The sequence below is a fragment of the Triticum aestivum genome, chromosome 6B (assembly GCF_018294505.1).
Source record: "Triticum aestivum cultivar Chinese Spring chromosome 6B, IWGSC CS RefSeq v2.1, whole genome shotgun sequence".
Taxonomy (NCBI): domain Eukaryota; kingdom Viridiplantae; phylum Streptophyta; class Magnoliopsida; order Poales; family Poaceae; genus Triticum; species Triticum aestivum.
Window position 1 is genome coordinate 729583889 of NC_057810.1, and position 22629 is coordinate 729606517.

At 43.2% G+C, this 22629-nt stretch overlaps 1 protein-coding gene across 1 annotated transcript; it reads right to left on the reverse strand.

The window, feature by feature from the left end:
• Positions 1-6255: 6255 nt before the first annotated feature.
• On the reverse strand, positions 6256-17455 carry LOC123135279 (uncharacterized). The gene is made up of 5 exons (XM_044554332.1): positions 16589-17455; positions 14042-16074; positions 13228-13326; positions 12163-13108; positions 6256-8277 (listed from the first exon to the last, which is right to left on the reverse strand). Exons 1-5 carry the CDS (start codon positions 17434-17436, stop codon positions 6303-6305), a joined length of 5901 nt encoding a protein of 1966 aa, XP_044410267.1. The 5' UTR covers positions 17437-17455; the 3' UTR covers positions 6256-6302.
• Positions 17456-22629: the final 5174 nt, after the last annotated feature.

Sequence of the window (22629 nt, forward strand, 5' to 3'; positions counted from 1 at the left end):
GAGGGAATATATTATTTGAATAAAATGAACAAGCCAGTGGCAGTTATTGGTCGTAAGGCGGAGTTTCTCTGGCTTATAATATACTTGCACATCTGTCCACTTGACCGTGCACGTTGTCGTATCCTATGTAAAACTTGACCGACCCATGCGCTGTCATCGAGTAAGACAGGCTTTCTGCCCTTCAATGATATCATGGGGAAGAATAAACTGACATCTTCGGGTGCTGCATCAGCATCAGATGTGTTAGAAAGTTTCTCTTGTTTTCTAGGCAAGCAGGCGGGAGTTTCATCAGATGTGCATCAGCATCATATGGTGCAGCATCAGCATCATATGCATATCTACCAAGTGTACAGACTTGGTCTCTTGAGTCACTGACACCTGCAGCGAAATCATTAGTGAAGAGGCACAGACGTTTGTTTTGTAGATTTATTCTTCAAAATGTTTTATCCCTTGAATCGCGTGTCCAAATCATGAACCCTTTTTGTCATTGCGTTTCTTGCGTTGAGGTCTTTGAAACTATATCATAAGTTGATAGGTTTTGACAAACTATTTTTTTCAGCCTAATATATACATCCAACAAGTAATAGCCTAGGCTTTCCAACTGTACTAACCCGTGCTACAAAGAACATTAACTTGTGCTTTCGTAGGATGTGTACTTCACGCCGGAGCATACCCGTGCTTCATTTTTGCAGAAGCAAACCACAGTTGTACTTCAGGTGGAAGCACATATGTGCTTCACTTTTTTTGAAAGCACAGAATCGCAGTTTTTATGTTTCGTACAGAAACACAACTGTGCTTCACTTTTGAGGACGCATAGAAGCGCAACTGTACTTCAGACTGCTTCACTTTTTTGGGAAACACATCTGTGTTTCTGCTTGACACGAAGCACATGTCAATGAATTGTGCGGTTGAAGGCATGGAGCCATGGACCTTTCCTAGGCCCACTATCCTCGGTATTGGCGGCACCGCACCCAAGGCCGCATTGAGGCCATGGCAGCGCGTGGATATGGGAGGCGAGGTGGAGGCTTTGCCATCATCATCCCTTCAACTATGTGGGGAGGACGCAGAACTCCGTTCCGATCTAATCTGTCTTGTGAACACCGGCCACGCGTTTTCTGTTCTAGTTAATACAAGTGGGTTGAGAGCCCAACCCTATTTTTCAAATCAAATAAATAAATACCGGGGATAACAAAGAAGTTGCCGGCCCATGTCGCGGGCCACCATGCTACTTAGTTATTTCTGAAAAAATCTATCTACACCAATAAAAAAAGACACAAAGGGGCGGATCCAACTAATCTCGGTCATCAAATCATGCCAATCCAACGACCTAGATTGCTTCAATGGTGATCTCTCAACATGTTGAGCGTGCAATTGATATCATACCAAATATCAACATCTATATTAATCTCATAATTAACACGTAATTGATATCCTACCTAATATCAACGTGCAGTTGATTTTCTTCCTAATATCAACGTGCATTGCACGTGCTCATTTACTAGATATGAAATTCTCTCAAAACGAAACAATCGAGATATCTCCCTCCCCACCACCCCACCCCATCCCTATTCTCGTTGACTCTGTTTGTTTTTTCACACCTGTGCTCGAAATCTCAATACCGTTTGCCCTATAGCACCTCATCGGAGGAGATCCTGAGGAGAGTGAGAGGATCCCCAGTAGGAGAGCCGGCCCAGCGTGTGGCCTCCAGATCCCGACGCTGCAGCTCTCGTGGCGAAGGCCTATTCTCCAGCTCGCGGAAGAAGAAGCTGTCTTCAATCTTGATTAACCACTGCTCCGCGTTTTGGGCTGGCACAAGAAATTCTGCTGTGTTTTTGCCATCCAGGGCCACCTGCAGTAAATGTATGTACATATCTCACCTTGCAATACTTTAGATTTTAAGATTAACAAAAACATCACAAATACTCCATTCCTTTATTTAAGATGTACAGAGTATTATTTTTCTGCACAGTTATCAAAGCACATAATTGAGGAGAACTTTGGACGAAAATACCCTAAACTAATTTGGTAGTTAGCAACTTAATTAGGAGAAACTAAATAACTTGCGGCCCAATAAAAGGCAACTAAATCTCACTTCAATCGATGGTATGGAGGAAAGATAAATGTGAGTGCATGCAATTAGAGAGGGTGATTCTTTATTACTGATTACGTAGTACTCCCTCCATTCCTTTATGTAAGGTGTATTATTTTTGGCACGGTCACCAAGGAACATAATTATAGACATGTTAGAATGAAATTGCCCTTGGCAAATTTGTTGGTTAGTGGAAAGTAACTCGATTAGTCCGCGGGTGCATGGGTTTCCCAACAGCACTGGTTATAGAAGCTGAGAGAGAAAGAAGAAAGAGGAATGGAGCGAAACGCCGAAGATCAATGAAAGATTAGCGAAATTACAGGAACTTGAGAGGCAGCGAGCTACGGGTCGACCATCTCAGCGGAATGAAGAGCCTTCATTGGATATTGTCCCTGAAGCTACCCCACCATCTCAGCGCAGAAGCATCATGGCTTCCATGAAGCTCGTTCAGCCTGGTATCACGGCTCCTCACTACCCCGTGGATGGTATCATGGAGAATGAACATTGTGTGCTAATGGAGAAATGACATAACCTGACCTTGAAGGTAGCTGTCGGCTATGTATTACCTCCTCGAGCTGACGGAACTTTCCATTACCGTCCGATTCGACATGGCTTTGCTGTTGTCGGGGTGGATGAAATAATGGACGGATTTGAGGGCTGGAGCTTGACTACCCTACAGGTGAAGGGGAGTTTTTTCTGGAAAATACCTTAAGGACTACCTATCTATGGAGAAATGAGAACATCAAGCTTCCAAACTAGACGCCGCCTCAGCAGACTCAGCTGGAGGAGGCCCCTCGGCAGACTCCTCATAGTCAAGCTCAGTCGTCACCTGCCTGAGTCGTCTTCGGCATGTGAGCTATCTCCGTCGCCTCAGCGGACTTCGGCGGAGTAGGCCCCCCATCAGAGTCCTCTTCCGCCTCAGCTATCTCCGACGCGTCAGTGGACTCCGCCTCTTCTAGCGCGTCAGCGGACTCTGTCGCCTCAGCAATAGTGGAAGAGAGGTGCCACCGCTACGACGGCTAGCAGTACAACGGGCAAGAAATTCAGAGCTGGTCCAAGCCTTAGGGCTCCTCCAAACTTACCATATGAGAGGCCTGACGAGGAAACCAAGGACATCGTGCCTACCGAAGTGTAGGCCCATTTGAACAGAAACATCCACCTCCGGAGGAAATAACAGATCCGGTTAAAGCAGGGAGCACTCTAGATGCCCTTAAGCGACCACCACCACCTCCGCCGCAATCACACTATGATCGTTGTATTAAAGGGACATATGATGAAGCACGGCGATTGGGAATTACTACCAGTGCTGCAAGAGAAAGCGGGAAAAAATCCCCAACTCGGTGAACAGGAGAAGCAATCGTGCCCCGCTCAAGGTGTCTAGCAATATCACTAATCATCCAGGGCTAGCGCCGGGTACCACTCTTGGTGATTATGTGGGTGATGGTGTACAGTTTGAAATGGCTTAGGTAGTAGCGCCCTCCAGATATGAGCACGGGAAGCCTTTCGTCAAACCTGATCAGCTCCTGCATCTACCAATGATGTTGCGAAGATTGCATGACTGGTACTTGGAAACCTGCAACAAGGATGGGACCGACAGTCTGTTGCTGGGAATTAAAGATGAGCACGACTTCATTGGAGTCGACCTGATGCTTATTGAATTTGTGGAATTATTTCAGTTACTCAATCAAGACACCCTCGACAAAACTCTCATGACTTGCTAGTGTCCGTAAGTATTATTTCTGTAATTAAGTTTCTAGCTTAGCTCACTCATTGCACGTATATATAATTATCCTCGCTATATTATGCAGATTAAAGATCGTCGAATGCAAGACAGGACAAATCTGTGACATCGGGTTCATTAGCCCAAATACCGTAAACGAATGGACGGTACAAAACAGAGCCAATGTTACTAAGGAAAACTTGCTCGACGTGTTCCTTCGACATCAAAACAAAAGGGAAATACTCTTTCCTTACAACTTCAGGTGAGTGTCACTGTCTTGTGCATATTAGGTTTCGCTTACTCGAGGTTAAGTACTGTAATTGATGAGTTATGTGTGTGCCGCATTCACTTTATTCTTCTATACATTAAGCTTGACGGGGGAGTAGTAACTATCTTAGACTCGAGACGTAAAGAGCCTAAGCTGTGAGAGGACATGTGTGAAGTGCTCCATAAGTAAGTTCAATCATTATCGTACCATATCGGCAATTTCATTCGTTTCTTGATATCAAGTAATCATTTTCTTTGCCGGACAGGGTTTGGAAGAAGTTCACCAGAATGGTTCCGGGTCTGAAGAAGGTGTTGTGATTTACACACCCCAAAGTAAGCAGTACTAGCTAGTTCTGCGCATCTCTCATTAATTCTAGTTTCATCAATACCATTATCATGCTTGATTATCATTTTGATTGAACTCTATTATCGTAAAGGGCTTGTGGCAGGCACCCGCGAATAATTTATGTTGATACTATGAGTTCATTCGCTACTCGACCTCTGAGCGGGGCTTCTCTGACGAATAATTTGAAGTACGTAAACAATATTCACAATTTTTCTTTATTCATCAGTTGTGTTGACTTTCATTCATATATACATGTATTGACCCCCTTCTTTAAATTAGATATGGGAGAACCGGAACGAACTCCTACCACATGATCGCATATGAGGAATTCAAGAGGAATTGGCGGGATTCTTTGTTGACCACGTCATACCTAAAGAAGGAGAATACCATTAGGAAGGGCAAATGGATTTTGGTGGATGATGTCAGGGATCGTAAGAGATATTATATTGTATATATGTAGTAGCATCGGATAGATATACGAAACTTGTTGTTCAACCAAGCACGGCGAAAGAGAGGTCACTTCTCTCTATATATATTCATGACGATCTTGTGTAATGGTCCCTTCATTGCTATATGTAGTAGCTAGGGTCGAGTTAAATGGAAAACATTAAATAAAAATGAAACCCTAAATGTAAAATAATTGAAGGGTAAACACAAAAAATGAAAGGGAAACACAATATGAAAACACCTAAACCCTCCAAGCCCCTAAACACCTCCTTTAAAAAAAACCGCGCCTGGCAGCTGCTGACCCGTGGCTACCTTTTAGTCCCGGTCGGTGTTACCAACCGGGACTAAAGGTCCTCCTGCCTGGGTGCCCCACGGTGGACACGTGGAGCTCCTTTAATTTAGTCATAGTTCATAAGCCAACCAGGAGTAAAAGTGACGAGCATTAGTCCCGATCGGTTTGTCCCGGTTACAGAACCGGGACTAAAGGCCCTCTGGAACAAAGACTGATGCACTATTTTCTATTAGTGACGTAGGAAACACCGGACCACATAGACGTCTTCCAACTTCTCTTCGAGACCGCGAATCTCGTTTACCATCGTTGCGACACTTGCTGCAAAGGTGTCCACCATCTCATCCTCGCCCATCCTCAAATTCTCGTAACTTTTCAGCAAAGTTTGCAAGTTCACCTCGCGCACATGCGAGTACCCTAGATGCAATGCATTGAGCGTGTCCCACGCCTCCTTCACTGATGTCTTCGAGATTAGATGTTGTTGCACGTCCATCGGCATCACCGAGCAGATGGCCGTCATAGTCTGGCGATCCTTCCGATACAAGGCACCAACCTTCAAGTACTCGTTGCCGACGGGGTCGACGGCTTCCTAGAGCTCATTGGCTTCGAGCGCCCACACCACGAACTTCCCATGCTCTAATTGTGGATACTCCATCTCACCGGAGCAGCAATTACTTTAGCCGCACCAGAGTACTCTGCCATCTGCTTGGTCTTGTCCTTCTCATCGTCCGACATGTTCTCTCGTTACTAGAAGATCAATCTTGCTCTGATACCGATTGTTTGCCCAGACTGCGTCGCCAAGTATTTTCCGGCAACACGCAATGACCGACGACGAACGACGATGATGAACGGAGCTCGCTGACTAAGTCGATGAAGTGCTTTACCCCGAGATGCACCGTAGCAAAGCTAGCCTTCAGCTAGTAATCAATCCTTTGCCTGATAGTCTACTAGTACTAGTACGTATGAGCACTTCTAGCCGGAAGCGTTCCAAATCGATCTAGCTATCTCACGTAACAAGCACAACACAAAGAATCGATCTGATGGCCAGACGCACGTATTGTGCGTTTCTTTATTGCTTTTAACTCACGGTACAAGTTTACAGGGGTATACCTTAGGTATATATAGTAGCTAGGACCAATACAAGCTAACCTAGTCGGCTACAAGTCCTAATCCTACTACTACTCGCCCTTCCATATTCTGTGACAATAGTAGGGTGGTTGGGATGTGCACTGGCTGCTCTCTCCATGGCAGTCTTCACGGCTTGAAGAGAATCATACGGGACCTCTACTTTGACAGTACTGAGGCAGGGGAGGTTCTGGATTCCAAAGTCCAGATAGTCGGCTTCAACTGCACGCAAACATTTAAGCGCGAGTTTCTCTAGCTTAGGCATGGATCCTGCTGTAAATATCACATCTTCTGGGCAAACAATTGCAACATAAATAAAAATCTTCAAGATTGGGAACCCAACTTCAGCATTGATTATGAGCTGGTCGTTTGACTCCGTTTCTTCCTCCAGATGCAGAATGAGCAGACTGGGTAAAGCTCCAAGGATGCAGAGATCATCCGGCTTGACTACCCCCACATGAATCCGCAGCTGTTTGAGGTCTCTAAGAGAGCTAACCCACTCCGGAACCCGCGGGACGGTTGAATACTGGGTAATAAGTTTCTCCAGGGTAGGCATGCACAAAGGTTCTCGTAAAAGGCTCTTCCCCGACACAATAAGGAGAGAGCGAAGGTTCTGGGTTCCTAGCTTACACAGGGTAGAGGTGAAAGCTTTGATGCGGTCCTCCCAAACCACATCCATATCCTCGGTGTCACTATCAGAATCAACCACAAAACGAAGGTTAAGCCCCAATTTCCTCAAATTCTTTAGTTGGCCAAGGCCGTACAAGAAGTCAAAGGGCTGAATCGGGACCTTCACATACTCCAACGTCTCCAATGCTTGCATCTTTGCAATACCATTAGGAAATTTAACATGATCAACAAGTAGATGCCTCAATTTCCCGAGATTAATAATAGACACGGGCAATACCTTCACAAAAGTGTCTCTTAGGTCCAGTATCTCTAAGCACCCTAAACACCCGATTTGTTCTGGCAGCTTTCTTATTTTTGTACCTTTGAGGTTCAGGTACCTCAGCTGGAATAACCTCATTATATTTTGAAGATCGTGCTCTTTCAATAATTGGTTGCTAAAGTCAAGAACATGCAGATGTCTGAACTCCTCCAATGAAGGGATTTCCACAAGACCTCTAGCCACAACAAGTGATCGGACATGGGACAACATTAGACCTGTTGTCAGTACTGTTGAATCTCCTCCTTTCACACCTTGTAGACAGAGTCGACGAACAACTTTGCTTTGGTCCCCAATTCTTAGAATGGGAACAACAGGTAATGTAACGAAGTTCTCTTCCGTAGACTTGGACATGATGAAATCAAGAATTGTGTCATGAACTCGACAACTATTAACCTTGCCATAGTTATCTATCTTCTCAGGTTGGATCAAACCTCTATTGAGTAGTTCATTGAAACATCTTTTTCCTAACTCATATGACGTGTACCTGCCTTCTCTATGAATGAATCCTTCAGCAATCCATCTTCTTATAAGGCCCTCCTTCTCAATAGTAGAATCTTCTAGATAAATGCTGAGATATAAGAGGCAAGTTTTTAAATAAGGAGGCAGATCAAAATAACTAAGTGATAATATCTTCATCATTCCTTCGACGCTAGAATTCCCTTCAAGTGCATGACCAATTGAACCATTCACTTGATCCCATAGATCCACTGTTTTTTCTGAGTTAGCCAACAAACCAGATATCGCAATGATCGCCAGAGGTGAGCCACAACATTTTCTCAATATCTGCTCAGAAATTTCTTGAAGGTATGAAGGACAATATTTATCAGACTTAAATAATCTTCTGTGAAATAACTGCCTTGAGTGCCCCATGTCAAGAGGCCTTATATTATAAACATGGCCATTGAAGGATGAACAGCAGAAATGAGCGACATCATTTATACGAGTAGTTGTGATTATTCTACCGCTAGAACTTGTAGTAGGGAATACACACTTAATAATATCCCATGTATCCATGTCCCATATATCATCAACAACAACAAAATACCTGTACATGGACAAATAAATATTAGCATACTTTGAAATAAAGAGTGTACTATGTACACAGATACGGAATAAACCGAACACTTTAATATTAACAACAAGAAGAGGATAAACACAAGTGCCAAAAGGGCATATGATACAGACTTAATTGGTTGTGCTCGCCTATTAGTTTGGCGCACTACTGAGCGCAATGGGGTAAGCAATTGTTTAAACAAGAGGCGTGACCATGAAATAGAACAATACTGTACAATTATGTTGAAAGGCGAGATATGGATCAAAAGATGAATAATCATATATACATATTTTTTGTCAACGGGGCGTCGATTAGGTGTTCATTAGCAACCAAGGCAAGAACCTGGGTGTGGACGCACAGATTGAGTGATTAAAGCCAAAATAGAGTAAATTACACATATACAATATATAGTAAAATTGTAGGCTTAACCTCCTAGACTATTGATTTGGCCATGCTTTTCATTTAAAAATTGGCTTAGTGAACCTCATAGATTATAATTTTACTTATTTTGGATGGCTAAATCGCCGGAGGTGCATGGCTTTGTAGGGCCAAAATAGTAGCTGAGGCCCTCATCGGAGCAGATCTCAAGAGAGCATTGCGGCATTGAGTTGGCGGGATGAGACATGAGAGGAAGAAGAGCGAATGGAAGCATTGTGGATCTGGTCTGGAAGGGAAAGATGCCCATAGAAGGGAGATGTGGAGGTGAAAAAAAGGTGACACGTGGCAGTCTTCAGGTGAAAACAATGGTGACGTGGATCACATTCCTACAGAACCACCATCTATCTCTACTTCTAAAAAAGGAGTTGGTAGTTCAGTACGCACGGTTTATTTTTGTCTCCATTGTTTATTTTCACATCCATCTCCCACCACCACCACCACCCCTCCATGCTGGTTTTTTTTCTCACACTAAAAAAGGAGTTGGCATGTACCAATTCAATTCAATCACATAAATAATAGGTAATTAAGAATTCCGAAATCACACCATATAGGTGAGATCACTTTCCTAAAAGACAAACAAAAGGAGAGGAAATTAATTTCATACATGCTTATATTAGGTAGGACCATGGTTTTGGGTACCCAGCGAAATATTCAGATATCGGGCGGTATCTGCGTTTCTCGTTGACACACGAGAAATCTATGTACCAAGAAAAAAAATCAAATTATTTTGAAACGTTTGAATTTAAACATTACAGATATGGTTAAATATAGCGGGAACTCCCATAAATGCATTGCTAGTGCTGGTGTGGTGGTAAACACGGGCTTCAGTATCGATTCGTGTAGTTGCAGGTTTGTGGTTCGTCCCTGCTTATTTTTGCACCTTTTTTGATGAGTGTAGAAAAGGGAGGTTAGCAAAAAAGTATGGTCATGCCGGGATTCGAACACTCAAAGGAAAGTAAACTATAGATGTGATCTAACCAGAGCGCAATAATGTGATTGTTGACGAAAAGCAGTCCAGTGATAATCTATAGTATGTTAATAAAATTGAATTCAAATTTGGTTTTCAAATCTCATTCAAAAAATTGTGGTAACGGCGAATTCTGTTGCCCCACTAGAAAAAAAGTTGACTCGGGATCCAAAACCTTGGGTGGGACATCAATTACGTGTTAATTATGTGAGTGCATTGATGTTATATATGGTATGCAATTCATTTAATGCTAAACATGTTGAGCTCTCATGGAGCAATCAAGGTCGTCGTATTGATAATTGTCCGATGGCCGACACTAATTGGATATGCCCTTTTGAGTTTTTTATATTGATGTTGTTTGATATATTTTGCTGGATGGAGAATGGTGCGACTTGTCGAGTCGGGAGTGGCATGTGACCGGGGAGATCCGGGTAGGCATGGCGAGCCAACAACGCATGTTCGTTGGTAGCGGCACGAGCAAGGGGTTACGGTGCACAGGAAGTTTTTTTTACCTGAGTGGAGGCAGTTTTGGAGCAGCAGTTACGATGGTGAGACGTGTGGACATGTGATTTTCGTCCGGTGTGTTTTTTCAGCTATGTGATATATGTTGTGCCAATTTTTTTCTAGTAAAGAAAAGATTCAATGATTCCTAATTAAGGTGTTACGGAAATTAGGGCTGATGTGTTTTTTCAGTTACGTGGTATATGATGTGATTATTTATTTCCTAATTAAGGTCCAATGTTTCCCATTAAGGTGTTGTGGAGTCTTGAGATGATTAAAATTAATTAGTAAATACATGAATTTGATGTGATATAACATACATGCAATCTGGTCCATTAATGGATGATGGATGTGTGGTTGAGATACAATAAAATGTATGCTTGGTCTGACACATGCAATATGAACGTATTTAAAATTGCACTACATGGTCTAAAACATCATTTGTTTCTTGTTTCCTCAGGCGTATTTGTCAAACAGTGTTGCCCCACATGTTTCCCCACTTTGATTTATGGGGTATGACAATTTCCATCATAGTTTTAATGAGAAATTTAGTTTCATTAATTATCAATGGGGCAAAGGCGTAATAATACACAAATTATGGACGTCCAATCACATGCTAAATTATTAGAATATTTAGAAAAATCTAAATATATTTAGTTACATGAACCATCTGGCTCAATGTCTCCGGTTGCTTCCGCATATTACCTGACAGATTGTTGAAGTCTGAGGAAGAGGAGGACGAGTAGAAATTTTCTGAGGAAGAAAACGAGTAAGTGTAGCAAGCTGAGCACTTGGGGGAAGAAAACATATCAAAACGACGCTACATTGGCCAGATGGTTCATGGTGTTGTAGAAGGGAAGAGTCTTCCAAGAAGTAAGAGGAAAAAAGGAACTAAAGTGGCTAGGTGGTCCATGATACGGAGAAGGGAAGAGTGTTCCAAGAAATAAAGAGAGAGAAAAAGAAAGAAAGATTATTCTAGGATATAAATAGGAACGAGAAATAAAATTGGCGAAGAACAAGGAAGAAGAGATGGCATCGCTGATGAACGCACTGATGTTGACGTTGTGCTGGTTGGCACCAACGGGACGGGTTGGCGAAGAGGTTAGGATTATAAGATGTAGGGAGAATGAGAAAAGGAAGAATGAAAGTATCCCTTCTAGCAGTGAATGGTGTGTAGGCTAGGGATATGTTCAGGTTGCTACTTACCTTCCACGTTAATTTGTATGTGTTTATTTTTTTGTTAGTCTGTGGCAAAACGCAGACATTTTGTTTGTATCGTCAAAACCACGGTCTAAAGTAGTTCGTGAGGTAATTGCACCAGAAATTATAGTACAGGATGTTAAAAGAGCTCAGGGAGAATTAGTAGGACAAAAAAGTGAGCCAAGTTGTCAGTAGTGTGAGGCAATGGACTTTTTCCACACATAAAATACTGAGGGCAGGTTACGGGGCTCTACTTCTGACACAAACTTATGCCATATATTAGTCAACAAACGGAGTAGCTATGTCTTGAAGAACGTAGAATATCAAAGGAGAAGGACATTAGGGAATCTCCAACGTGAACCTCTAAAACGGACACGGCGTCTATCCGTGAACGGTCTGGACACATCTACGGATAGTGATATGGTAGTCGGCCAGCCAACCATGTCCGCTTAAATTTCAAATAGGATTTGAACAAATTGGGCGATTTTCATGCAAAGCAGATGGTTTTTATTTAAACCAGAACACATTCATTACTCTATCCGTTCTATTTCTCTTCTTGTTTAAAACATCAACCCAGTCTTTATTACTACAAACATTTGAAAATCAATTTTTTCTAACATGATATAGGGAAAACAATATAAACATAGTATGTCATGGAACTGTTCAACAAATTCCACTAGTATAGTCTTCCTATGACATGTCAAAATAATATTTTGTATAAATTCAAGTTTCAAGTAAAAGGGAAAAGAAAAGATAAAGATAGCATGCACCTTTTGTCCGCTAGGAAATCATTGATCTTGCTGATGAGTTGTTGTATACTCCCCACATCTGTACTACCATAATTATTTTTAGCCAGTTGACTGAGAATGGTTCTCAAGATATTGATCATGTCTGCATTTCGTGACACCGATATGAAAGCCCTGCACTCGTATTGTCCTTTGAAATTTTGATACACTTGGTTTGCAAGAGTTGTCTTTCCCATACCTCCAGATCCAACAATGGAGACTATCTTCGGTTGTTGTTCTTTCACTGGTGCATGGGCAACCTCTTCCGTTAACAACTTGATTATCTCAGACTTTGGTTTATCAATTCCAACGAGTTTTGATGCATGCTCGAAGATAGCAAGAGCTCTAGGGTCAATGGTCGCATTGATGGTCTTGGGGAAGGTCTCACCACTCTTGTAACTTGCATTCCACTCACCCACATTGATGATTTGTTTCTTCATATCATGGATCTCTTTTCCAATCCGACGATGAGCCTTCATCTTTCCCAACTTCCCTAGTGAGGTTTTGATCTTCTCAATAAAGCCAGCTGGCTTTACGTCATTGTCATCGACACTTTGCATGAAGTCGTCGATGCCATCCTCCATATCATAGGACAGCTCCCGCAACTCATTCATCCAAAATTTATCTTGCACATCAGGATCCTCCTCCTCTGACAACTTCAGGAGTAAAGCCTCCATGGCAATGAGCTCGCTAGTGAGGGACTTGATCTCCTTGCGCACACCCTTGAAACGCTTGTACTCGTCGCCGAGAAGGGCGGTTAGCTTCTCTAGGACGAGTTTTATGGCCCCAGTTGTCACACTCACCAAAGCCACCTCCATGCTTTCACGGTTGTGGAAAGTTAGCTTAGAGCTCGCTGATGCAAGTTTGTGTGGATGGATTCTTGGAGACATGCCATCACAGGTGGAGACGCTCCCTGCCTCAGCTTTATACTCTGCACAGTTGCAACAATCGCGAGTAGTTGGTTAATGTTGCATCCAGTCATTGTAATTAAACTACCACCATGCTCTCTTCCCACATTTGTAACCTCATATGCTAAGGAACCCATCTTACCTTCTGCTGTGCCTTTCTGTGAAGATTGGGAATCCATTTCCACATCCACCCCCACAATATGTTGCGGGTCCATTTGAGCATCTTTGTAGATAGTAGATTCTGCAGGTAAGAAATTTGACCAACACTTGTCAGAAATGTAAAACCTGTATCAGCCGAGAAATAAAGCGTTGCTTTCGACTTTCAGAAGTTCATAGAAACAAATAATGCCATAATTAGCATTTAGCAGTGGCGAATATGCTATAGTAGATTCTTTACAACAACATCACAATAATTAGACACACCCATGATGGCAAGTTCACAAACGTAGCTGTTTTATTTGGTTAGTTGTGGAATGGCAACTCCAGCAGCCCCCCTATGATTACTCTCTATAGCTAATAGGAAGAAAGTGAGAAAAAGGTGTTCTGCAATACTCTATAACCATTGCAAATTGTTTGGCTAACAGAGTGCATAATGTGGCAAATAATGCACGTTCTAATCCACAAAAAATAGCCTACATTTTATGATGCAACATAAATACAGAATATATTCCTACAGAAACATGAATACACAATATTTGTACAATTTATTCCGCCAAAAAAAATATTTGTGTAATTTGGATCAACTCGTCAAATACATGTATCCAACTCCAACCTATATCTTTGACCATCATATCCCTTGGTCAAGCACTACACACGCAAATTTAGCTATGAATGATACACTTGTAGTCCTTGTTCAGTAAACTAAGACAAGAACTATATATTAGCCTTGACACCCATTCCATTTCTTTTTATGTATTGAAAAGAATAGGGCTTAAATATGAATCAATTATTCTTACCTTCTTCAATGTGTGTAGACAAGGACTCCACCGCTTCGATGATTTCCTCTTCCTCCACCATATTATGTCCGTCCGATATTTGAACTTGTGGCGGCGGAATGTTAGAGGATCTTGTGGCAACCTCCCAAATCCCTGCGTCCCCCAAGGTGATCTCAACATGGAGATTTTTGAGAGAACTGAGATACTTGATGCCATAATCACCAAACACAGGATCTCTCTGTCCCTGCACGTAGCACAGAAGCCCAAGCCTTGCTAGCTTCGGCAGAGCCTCTGGTTCGGTTACCAACCCTGTCCAACTATTCAAGCAAGTGAGTGTAAATTTCGTCAGACAGTGGAACAACCCGGGCTGAACCACTATCCTTTGTTCTGCGGCTGCAACCTGCGATGATATGCTGAGAACTAACAGAGCTGGCAGGGATCCCAAAACATTCATCATTTCCTCTTCCACTTGATAAACCCTGATGTCGAGGAAATCAAGGTTGACAAGCGAGATTATCCTCTCTGGAATTCTGGGGAAATAATATCCTCCGCTCAAATAGAGTTTCTGAAGAGACTGAGGATGAGGTGACCAAGAATCCAAGAAACTGAGAGAAGAACCATATTTGCTTTCGATGCTTAGAGATTGGAGCTTGGATAGTTCCTTCAGCGACAAGAGTAGATTATCCTCATATCCTTTAATATCACCGCACACATCGGAAATGGACCATATTAGTTGGACAATCCTCAGTTTAGTCAACTGTCCCACACCCAACAGTGAATTTGTTGAGTTGGTGGTGTTAACTTGAATCCCTGAAAGCTCCTCCAGAGACTGCATGTCGCCAACTCCATCTGGCAATTCCACATTACAGACAAGTAAATATACCAAACGCCATAAGCCAAGAATGCTTGTTGGCAGCCTTCTGATGGAAGTCTTGGTAAGATCAAGAGTCTCAAGAAACTGCAGTTCCCCTATCTGTTCAGGAAGCTCAACAACTCCACTCATTTGGAGTCCCAAATACTTCAACTGAAAAAGGCTCCCTATAGTTCCAAGATAGTTTTTACATGGATCTCCCTGAACATCCAAATCTAACACCCGTAACGCTTGATTATTTGAAAGGATCGGTGCACTTTGAGCAGACCCAAAAACTGTGAGTGAGCGGATGGGAGAAGCAGATATGGTTGATGGAATTGGAAAATGTTTTTGACCATGGTAGTTGAGAGATAACCGTCGGACCTTGTCTGTTGTGCGGAATTCTTGAGCCTTTCCATCAACCAACATACCAAAGTTTTCTTCAGCAGATATGGATTCAATTAGACTAAGTATCAAATTATGGACTTGACAGGCTTCAGCTCGACCATCATACTGGATTCCCACAGGTTGGACCATCCCCCTGTTAATAAGTTCATTGAAATAGCGCTGCCCTACTTCTTCCAAGTTGTCATGTTCACTTCTCATGCCGATGAAGCCTTCACCTATCCATCTTCTTACTAATTTGTTTCTGCTGATGATATAGCCTTCCGGATACAAGCATAGATACAGTAAGCATGTCTTCAACTGCTGGGGAAGGTCATTATAACAGATGTACAATATATTTTTCACTCCTTGAAAACTGTCGCAACTGTGGGCCTGGCTCTCCTCAGGTGCTAAACCTTTCTTTTTGAGGTGACCCTCAAGTGCTAAATCAATAAAACCTTGTATCACTTTCCATTGCTCTTCTGAACTTGACTTGCTGGCCAGCAAACTAGCTATGGTGAGGATTAAGATTGGCCACCCACCACATTTTCTCAGCATTTCAGTACCAATTTCTTCTAAGGAATAAGGCCACTGCTTTTCAAGGCCAAATGTTCTCTCCATGAATAATCTTGTTCCTTCTACTTCCGGAAGATATTTCATTCGATATATCGAGTCTGCAGCAGTTGAGCAACATGACATAGCTATGTCATCGATGCATGTCGTCATCAATATTCGACTGCCAAGATTATTTCCAGGCAAGGCACATCTGATCAATCTCCATGCACGTGTGCTCCACACACCGTCGAGCACGACAAAGTACCTGTCATGCGGTTTAAGAATCAACATTTAGTCAACACATTCTAGAGAGAAGCACTGTGTAATTCCTGTACGTATCGAGCCTATTTTCAGATACAAGACTACATGTATGCATCCAACATACCAGAATGTATAAAATATCCTCTCTCTTTTTTTCTAAAACAGAGTAGCAATGAACATGACATACTACTTTTGACTAAACCAGAATAATCTCATATTGATGGGCAGATGAATTTCAGACTGAAGCAGCTTAATTACAACTCCCTCTGTAAACTAATGTAAGGCATTTTTGCAGTTCAAATTGAACTACAAAAACGTCTTATACTAGTGTACAGAGGTAGTACTACTAGTTTAATTTGAATGAGTAGACTCAAAATTAACGAACTACTTGTGGATTTCCTTCATAAACAACAAAGGACAAATGTGCACAACGCGGTAGCAACTGATATGAGCTGGAACATAACACAGTAATTTTGTATAGAAACAGAGTAATTGCATGTTGATGGACAGAGATGAACCTCTTGGCCTTGAGTACTTGTATGAGCTTATGCGTGAGTCGCTCCTCTTGGCATGCCTCTATGCTGGCACCTTGTTGGGCACTGAGCTGTGATCCAAGAGCTTGAAGAATCTCCTGAATGCTTGTGTTTTGGGACATTGACACAAAAGCGGAGCAATCAAATTTTCCTTGAATATCGTTAAATACCTCTTTGGTAAGTGTAGTCTTTCCTATACCTTCAGGACCCAGAACAGAGACCACCTTCAATTGTTGCTTGTCATCCATGACCATGAGCAGAGCCGTGAGCTCGTCCCTGGGGCCATCGATACCAACAAGTCCGTCCCCCCCGGCATAGAGTGCCGACAAATGAGCATCTATGGACATAGCTGGGCGCCAACTGGGTATGTCTTGTTCTGGGGGGAAGCTGGGCTCCATGCCGATCTTGAACCTCTTGTGCCGCTCAATCACTTCCGCCATACGAACCTTAAGCTCTTGGATCTTGTTGACCATCTCAAGATCTGATATGGGCTTCTTGGGGCGCCTTCTGAACCTCTTTAGCATCTTGACACGCCCAGCAGTCTTTTTGGGCATAACCCCGGCGCTGTCGCCATCACCGTCGCCGTGCGTGAAGAGGTCGACCAAGTCTTGCGTGTCGTAGGCGATCTCCCTCGCTTGCTTCGCCCACATCTTCTTCAGCAGCGTGTCCTCTTCCACCATGTGCGACATCTTCACGGCGTGGAGGGAGGACACCATCTCTTGGATGCTCCTCAGTTTCTCCTCGAAGAACTCCATCTCCCGTTTTGGGCGGCCATCGGGCAAGCGCGCACACAAGATGCTGATCTCCGCCAGGAGCGGGCCAATCACACCCATGGAAGCGCTTACCACAGCACCCTCCATCATCCCCCCCTCAAACTCTCTCTCTCTCTCTCTCTCTCTCTCTCTCTCTCTGTGTGTGTGTGTGTTTCTCCTTCTCTTCTCTCTCTAGATGAGCTCTCTAGATGAGAAGGCGTAGAGAAGTATCATAGCACCGCTCAAGGGATTTATTTATGGCCTGTCACTTCTCAAAGGGAGTAGTTTAGTATATGAATTAATTAGGGGCGATCAATGAGGGGCCTTTTTCTTAAACAAACCACATCGGTACATACACCCAGCTGTACAAACTCCTATATGCAAACCATATCCTGTCTGTTAGTATCCAGAGAGTAGATTTTTTTTTAACATCAGTACAGACACAAGCGCTCATATACACGCGCATACACTCATCCCTATGAACGCACATGCGCACACCCTACCCCTATGAGCACCTCCGAAAGACTGAGCCGGCATATCATCTTGAAATTTACGAAGTCACCTTAGGCACCTCGTCGTCGACGAGAACGTCTCCTCCCACTGAATGCGCATCACCGGAAAACCTGAAATAAATCCCGGAATAAATGCGAGTACTAGGATTTGAACCCTGGTGGGCTGGGGATACCAGAGTCCCTCTAACCATCCAACCACAGATTGGTTCGCAGCCGGTAGATTTTGAATGGTTAGAGGGACCGTGGTATCCCCATCCCACCAGGGTTCAAGTCTTAGACTTGACACTGATGCTCGCATTATTTTTCTGAATTTATTTTAGGCCTTTCTGCGATGTGCGTTTAGTGGAACGAGATGTACCCGTCGATTACGAAGGCGTCAATGGCGACTTTGTCAATCTCAAGATGATGTACCGACTCAGTCTCTCCAAATGCTCATAGAGTTAGGGTGTGCGTGCGTGCATTCATAGGGGTGAGTGTATATGCGTATGTATAAGTGTCTGAGTCTGTACTGTGTTAAAAAAAAGAACCATTTTTTAGAAGAGTCGACGACGCGGGCGACCGTGTAACCCCAACCGCCAACCCGTCATCAAACCCTCACGCCACCGCCGGCAGGGAGCTCCGGATGAAGGAGGTTGTTGTGAAGGCGTTGGATGGTTGCTATTGGATGGCGAAGGAGATGTGTACCCAAGCGGCGGTCTTCTCCAGGCAATGGCAACAAGGGCATTGGTGAAGCTGGCGGCGGCCGGAGGGATCCAACATGGAGTTCTTCATTGGTTTGTCCGGCCAGGCCGAATCATCAAGAAGTGGCTGCCAGTGCATCCTTCTAGATGGTGGCGAGCCTGACGTCACATCGCGGACCTGTCGTACAGCGGCATGGGTCATTTCTTTCAGTTCATCTTTAGAGAGTCTTCGTGTTTGGTTTGAAGCGGTGAAGCAACGACATTGCCCACGTTCCTTTGATGTGTTTATTGCCGGCAGAGGGTGTGGAGCTGTGTCTCCGGCGGGTCTTCCGGAGTCCAGTCGGCATAGGTTTTCAATGGACCTGTCTTGATTCAGCAGGTTTTTGTGGTCTTCAAAGTTTCTACACGTCAATATCGGTTTTTTTTTGCGGGACGGTGATTTGCCTCCCTTATCGCGGCCAGCGACGTCTTCTGGTATGCATCTACGACTTTCTAGCAGTTGCTTCTATAAGCTTCCAGGGTAAAAGAAATTACTCCATCGAGGTGGACACCCAGAGATGGCATTGAGTTATGCTCACGGCACCCCATCCATTGGATGCGGGAGGAAGAAGACTTCACATCCCCAAAATTTTAAATGTATTTCTATTTCTTATAAGGGTCTGATTGCAAGGACCCATGATAGTTAATACATCATAGAGCAAGGACTCATTTGAAACACATGATCAGAAAATACAGAAACATAAAAAACATAGTACTACGAAGAAGAAAAATATATAAAAGGCTTCAAGTTTGGTGTTTCGAACGAATAAATTGGACTGTCACATTAAAACGAAGAACAAGGTTAAACCACAGCCAGATAAATGTTCATCACAGATGGATCCTACTTGTTATTGTCACTGAAGCAACATCGAATTAGTTAGAAATATTCCTTTGGTATAACCGTGTGTGCATGCATCTAGCAATTAAGGTACATCCATTCTCCACCAGAGACATCCTACCATAAAAATTAATGTGGGGCCGTGTGGCCCCTTCTATCTAAAAATATTCTCCACCAGACAACGTCCTTATACCCAAGTTCTTCTTCTACAAGTTCTTCTGCACAACGCATCTGCCTTGTCCTCTCACTCTATCTCCCTCTTTTCTCACAAGATGGATATCTCAAAATATAGCATATCACGTGTTGTACTTCTCACAGGGCTCTCTTGCGGCTGTTTGCTGAAGCTTTTCTCTAGCTTAGAGCAACTCTAGTCCTGTCCACAAAAAGATATAATAATTTAAAAAAATTAGTTCAAAGAATTAATCCTAAGAGCATCTCTAGCCGATCTCCTAAAAGTTATAAATGGGAAAAGGAGCAGATGGCTCAGTCTCCCCCTTGCATGCCGCCTAGCAACAAGCCAGGTGATGAGCGTGGCGCCACCCGCACTACCACCGATGCCTGCCGTCCTCGCTCCTCACCTTCTTCGAAAGCCATTAACCATGAGCCCACATCCGGTGCTTGCTCGACGGCGCCTTGGCCGGGGCCCTGATGCTATCGCCGAAGATGAGGTATCCCGCCATTAAGCTGCCCCCACTGTCCTTGTTCCACGACTAGGTATCTCCTTCCATGTCCATGTTCTCTCCTCCTTCCAGTCTGGGGTGTTTGACCACGGTGACTTCCCCTCCCTTTTCAACCCTGGACGTCTCTAGGTCTCTCTGTCGTTCATCTTATCGTGTTTTTCTCCTTCCTCCATCTCCTAATTGCTAGAATACTTTTTTTGCGCCGCCCACGAGTCCCTTCCCGCTGTTGTGGTCGATGACCGCGTCCTCTCGGTCCAAGTGGTGATCCCCACCGTGGCTCGCTTCGTCGCCGAGGTCAGCCCAGGGCTCATGGTTGCCAATAACCTAGTCTTGCATGCATGTTGGATGGCGATCGATTGCTGGAGTAATAGTAGTAGATGCAGAACCGTTTCGGTCTTCTTGTGACGGACGTAATGCCTATATACATGATCATTGTCATGAATATCGTCATAACTATACACTTTTCTATCAGTTGCCCGATAGTAATTTGTCTACCCAACGTATGCCTATATACGTGATCATTGCCATGAATATTGTCGCCTCACCTATCTTCCGCTATCCACACATATCCTTACACCATACCTTGACCACCAAGTTCGGGACTTGAATCCCACTGGGCTGGTTCCACCACAGGAAACCCAGCCTGAACTATGTGAGGGTTGATCCAGTCGTAGATACTCTCAAGTTGTGAACAAGCGCTTTGTAAAGATGCTTTTCCTAGCTATTTGTCTCTCTTTAATAAAAGTGTGGGGTGAGCCCCCCCCCCCCCTCTTTATAAAGAAAACAATACACGGAGATAACAAAGAAGTGTTGGCGCATGTCGTAGGCCACCATACTAGTTGTTTTTTAAAGTGAAAGGATCGATCTCAAAACGAAACAATCAATAGGGAGGTGAATTAATTGGGGAGATGGTGGAGATGATCTACCGTAGAGTATAAAGAGATCCATGGAAAAATTAATCAGTGGTGAACTTGATTAGGGACAGATAGGGACGTAGAAACACTGGGACTAATTTGCGGGTTGGCCACATGGAGCAAGGAGAAAGTAATTACTGTGTGATTATCATAAAAAACTAAATTTTTTCTGAGGTGGATGGGCTGCATGTGGAGAGAAATCAAAGTAACGGGGATGAACTTTATAGGTATATAGTATTAGAATGTTGCTTTGCTTTTGGTATGACTGACTGCACCGCCCTTTGGTATTGCTTGGATAGATGCTATGTATTGGGCACAGTTATGTTATATATAAAGGGAATGTCATGCTTCTTATGTAAATTTGATGCACTGAATTGATGCACTTTCAGCAACTACTTTCTGAACAATAGGTACTCCCTCCACAAATATAAAGACAATTAGATGTCAAGAGTAGTCATCTCAACGGTCTTATATATTTTTTTTATAAAGGGAGTACGGGCAACGTGTTGAGCCAGGCGCGCGTTTTTTATCTCCTTTTTTTTCTGTTTGAACACCGGCCACACGTTTTCTATTCTAGTTAATACAAGTGGGTTGAGAGCCCAACCCTATTTTTCAAATCAAATAAATAAATACCGGAGATAACAAAGAAGTTGCCGGCCCATGTCGCCGGCCACCATGCTACTTAGTTATTTCTGAAAAAATCTATCTATACCAATAAAAAAGACACAAAGGGGCGGATTCAATTAATCTCGGCCATCAAACAATGCCAATCCAACGATCTAGATTGCTCCAATGGTGAGCTTTCAACATGTTGAACGTGCAATTGATAGCATACCAAATATCAACATCTATATTAATCTCATAATTAACACGTAATTGATATCCTACCTAATATCAACGTGCAGTTGATTTTTCCCCTAATATCAACGTGCATTGCACGTGCTCATTTACTAGTATATGAAAGGATCTCAAAACGAAACAATCGAGTTATCTCCCTTGCCACCACCCCACTGAAGGAAATATGCCCTAGAGGCAATAATAAAGTTATTATTTATTTTCTTATATCATGATAAATGTTTATTATTCATGCTAGAATTGTATTAACCGGAAACATGATACATGTGTGAATACATAGACAAACACAATGTCACTAGTATGCCTCTACTTGACTAGCTCGTTAATCAAAGATGGCTGAGTTTCCTAGCCATAGACATGAGTTGTCATTTGATTAACGGGATCACATCATTAGGAGAATGATGTGATTGACTTGACCCATTTCGTTAGCTTAACACTTGATCGTTTAGTATTCTGCTATTGCTTTCTTCATGACTTATACATGTTCCTATGACTATGAGATTATGCAACTCCCGTTTATCGGAGGAACACTTTGTGTGCTACCAAACGTCACAACGTAACTGGGTGATTATAAAGGTGCTCTACAGGTGTCTCCAAACGTACTTGTTGGGTTGGCGTATTTCGAGATTAGGATTTATCATTCCGATTGTCGGAGAGGTATCTCTGGGCCCACTCGGTAATGCACATCACTATAAGCCTTGCAAGCATTGTAACTAATGAGTTAGTTGCGGGATGATGTATTACAGAACGAGTAAA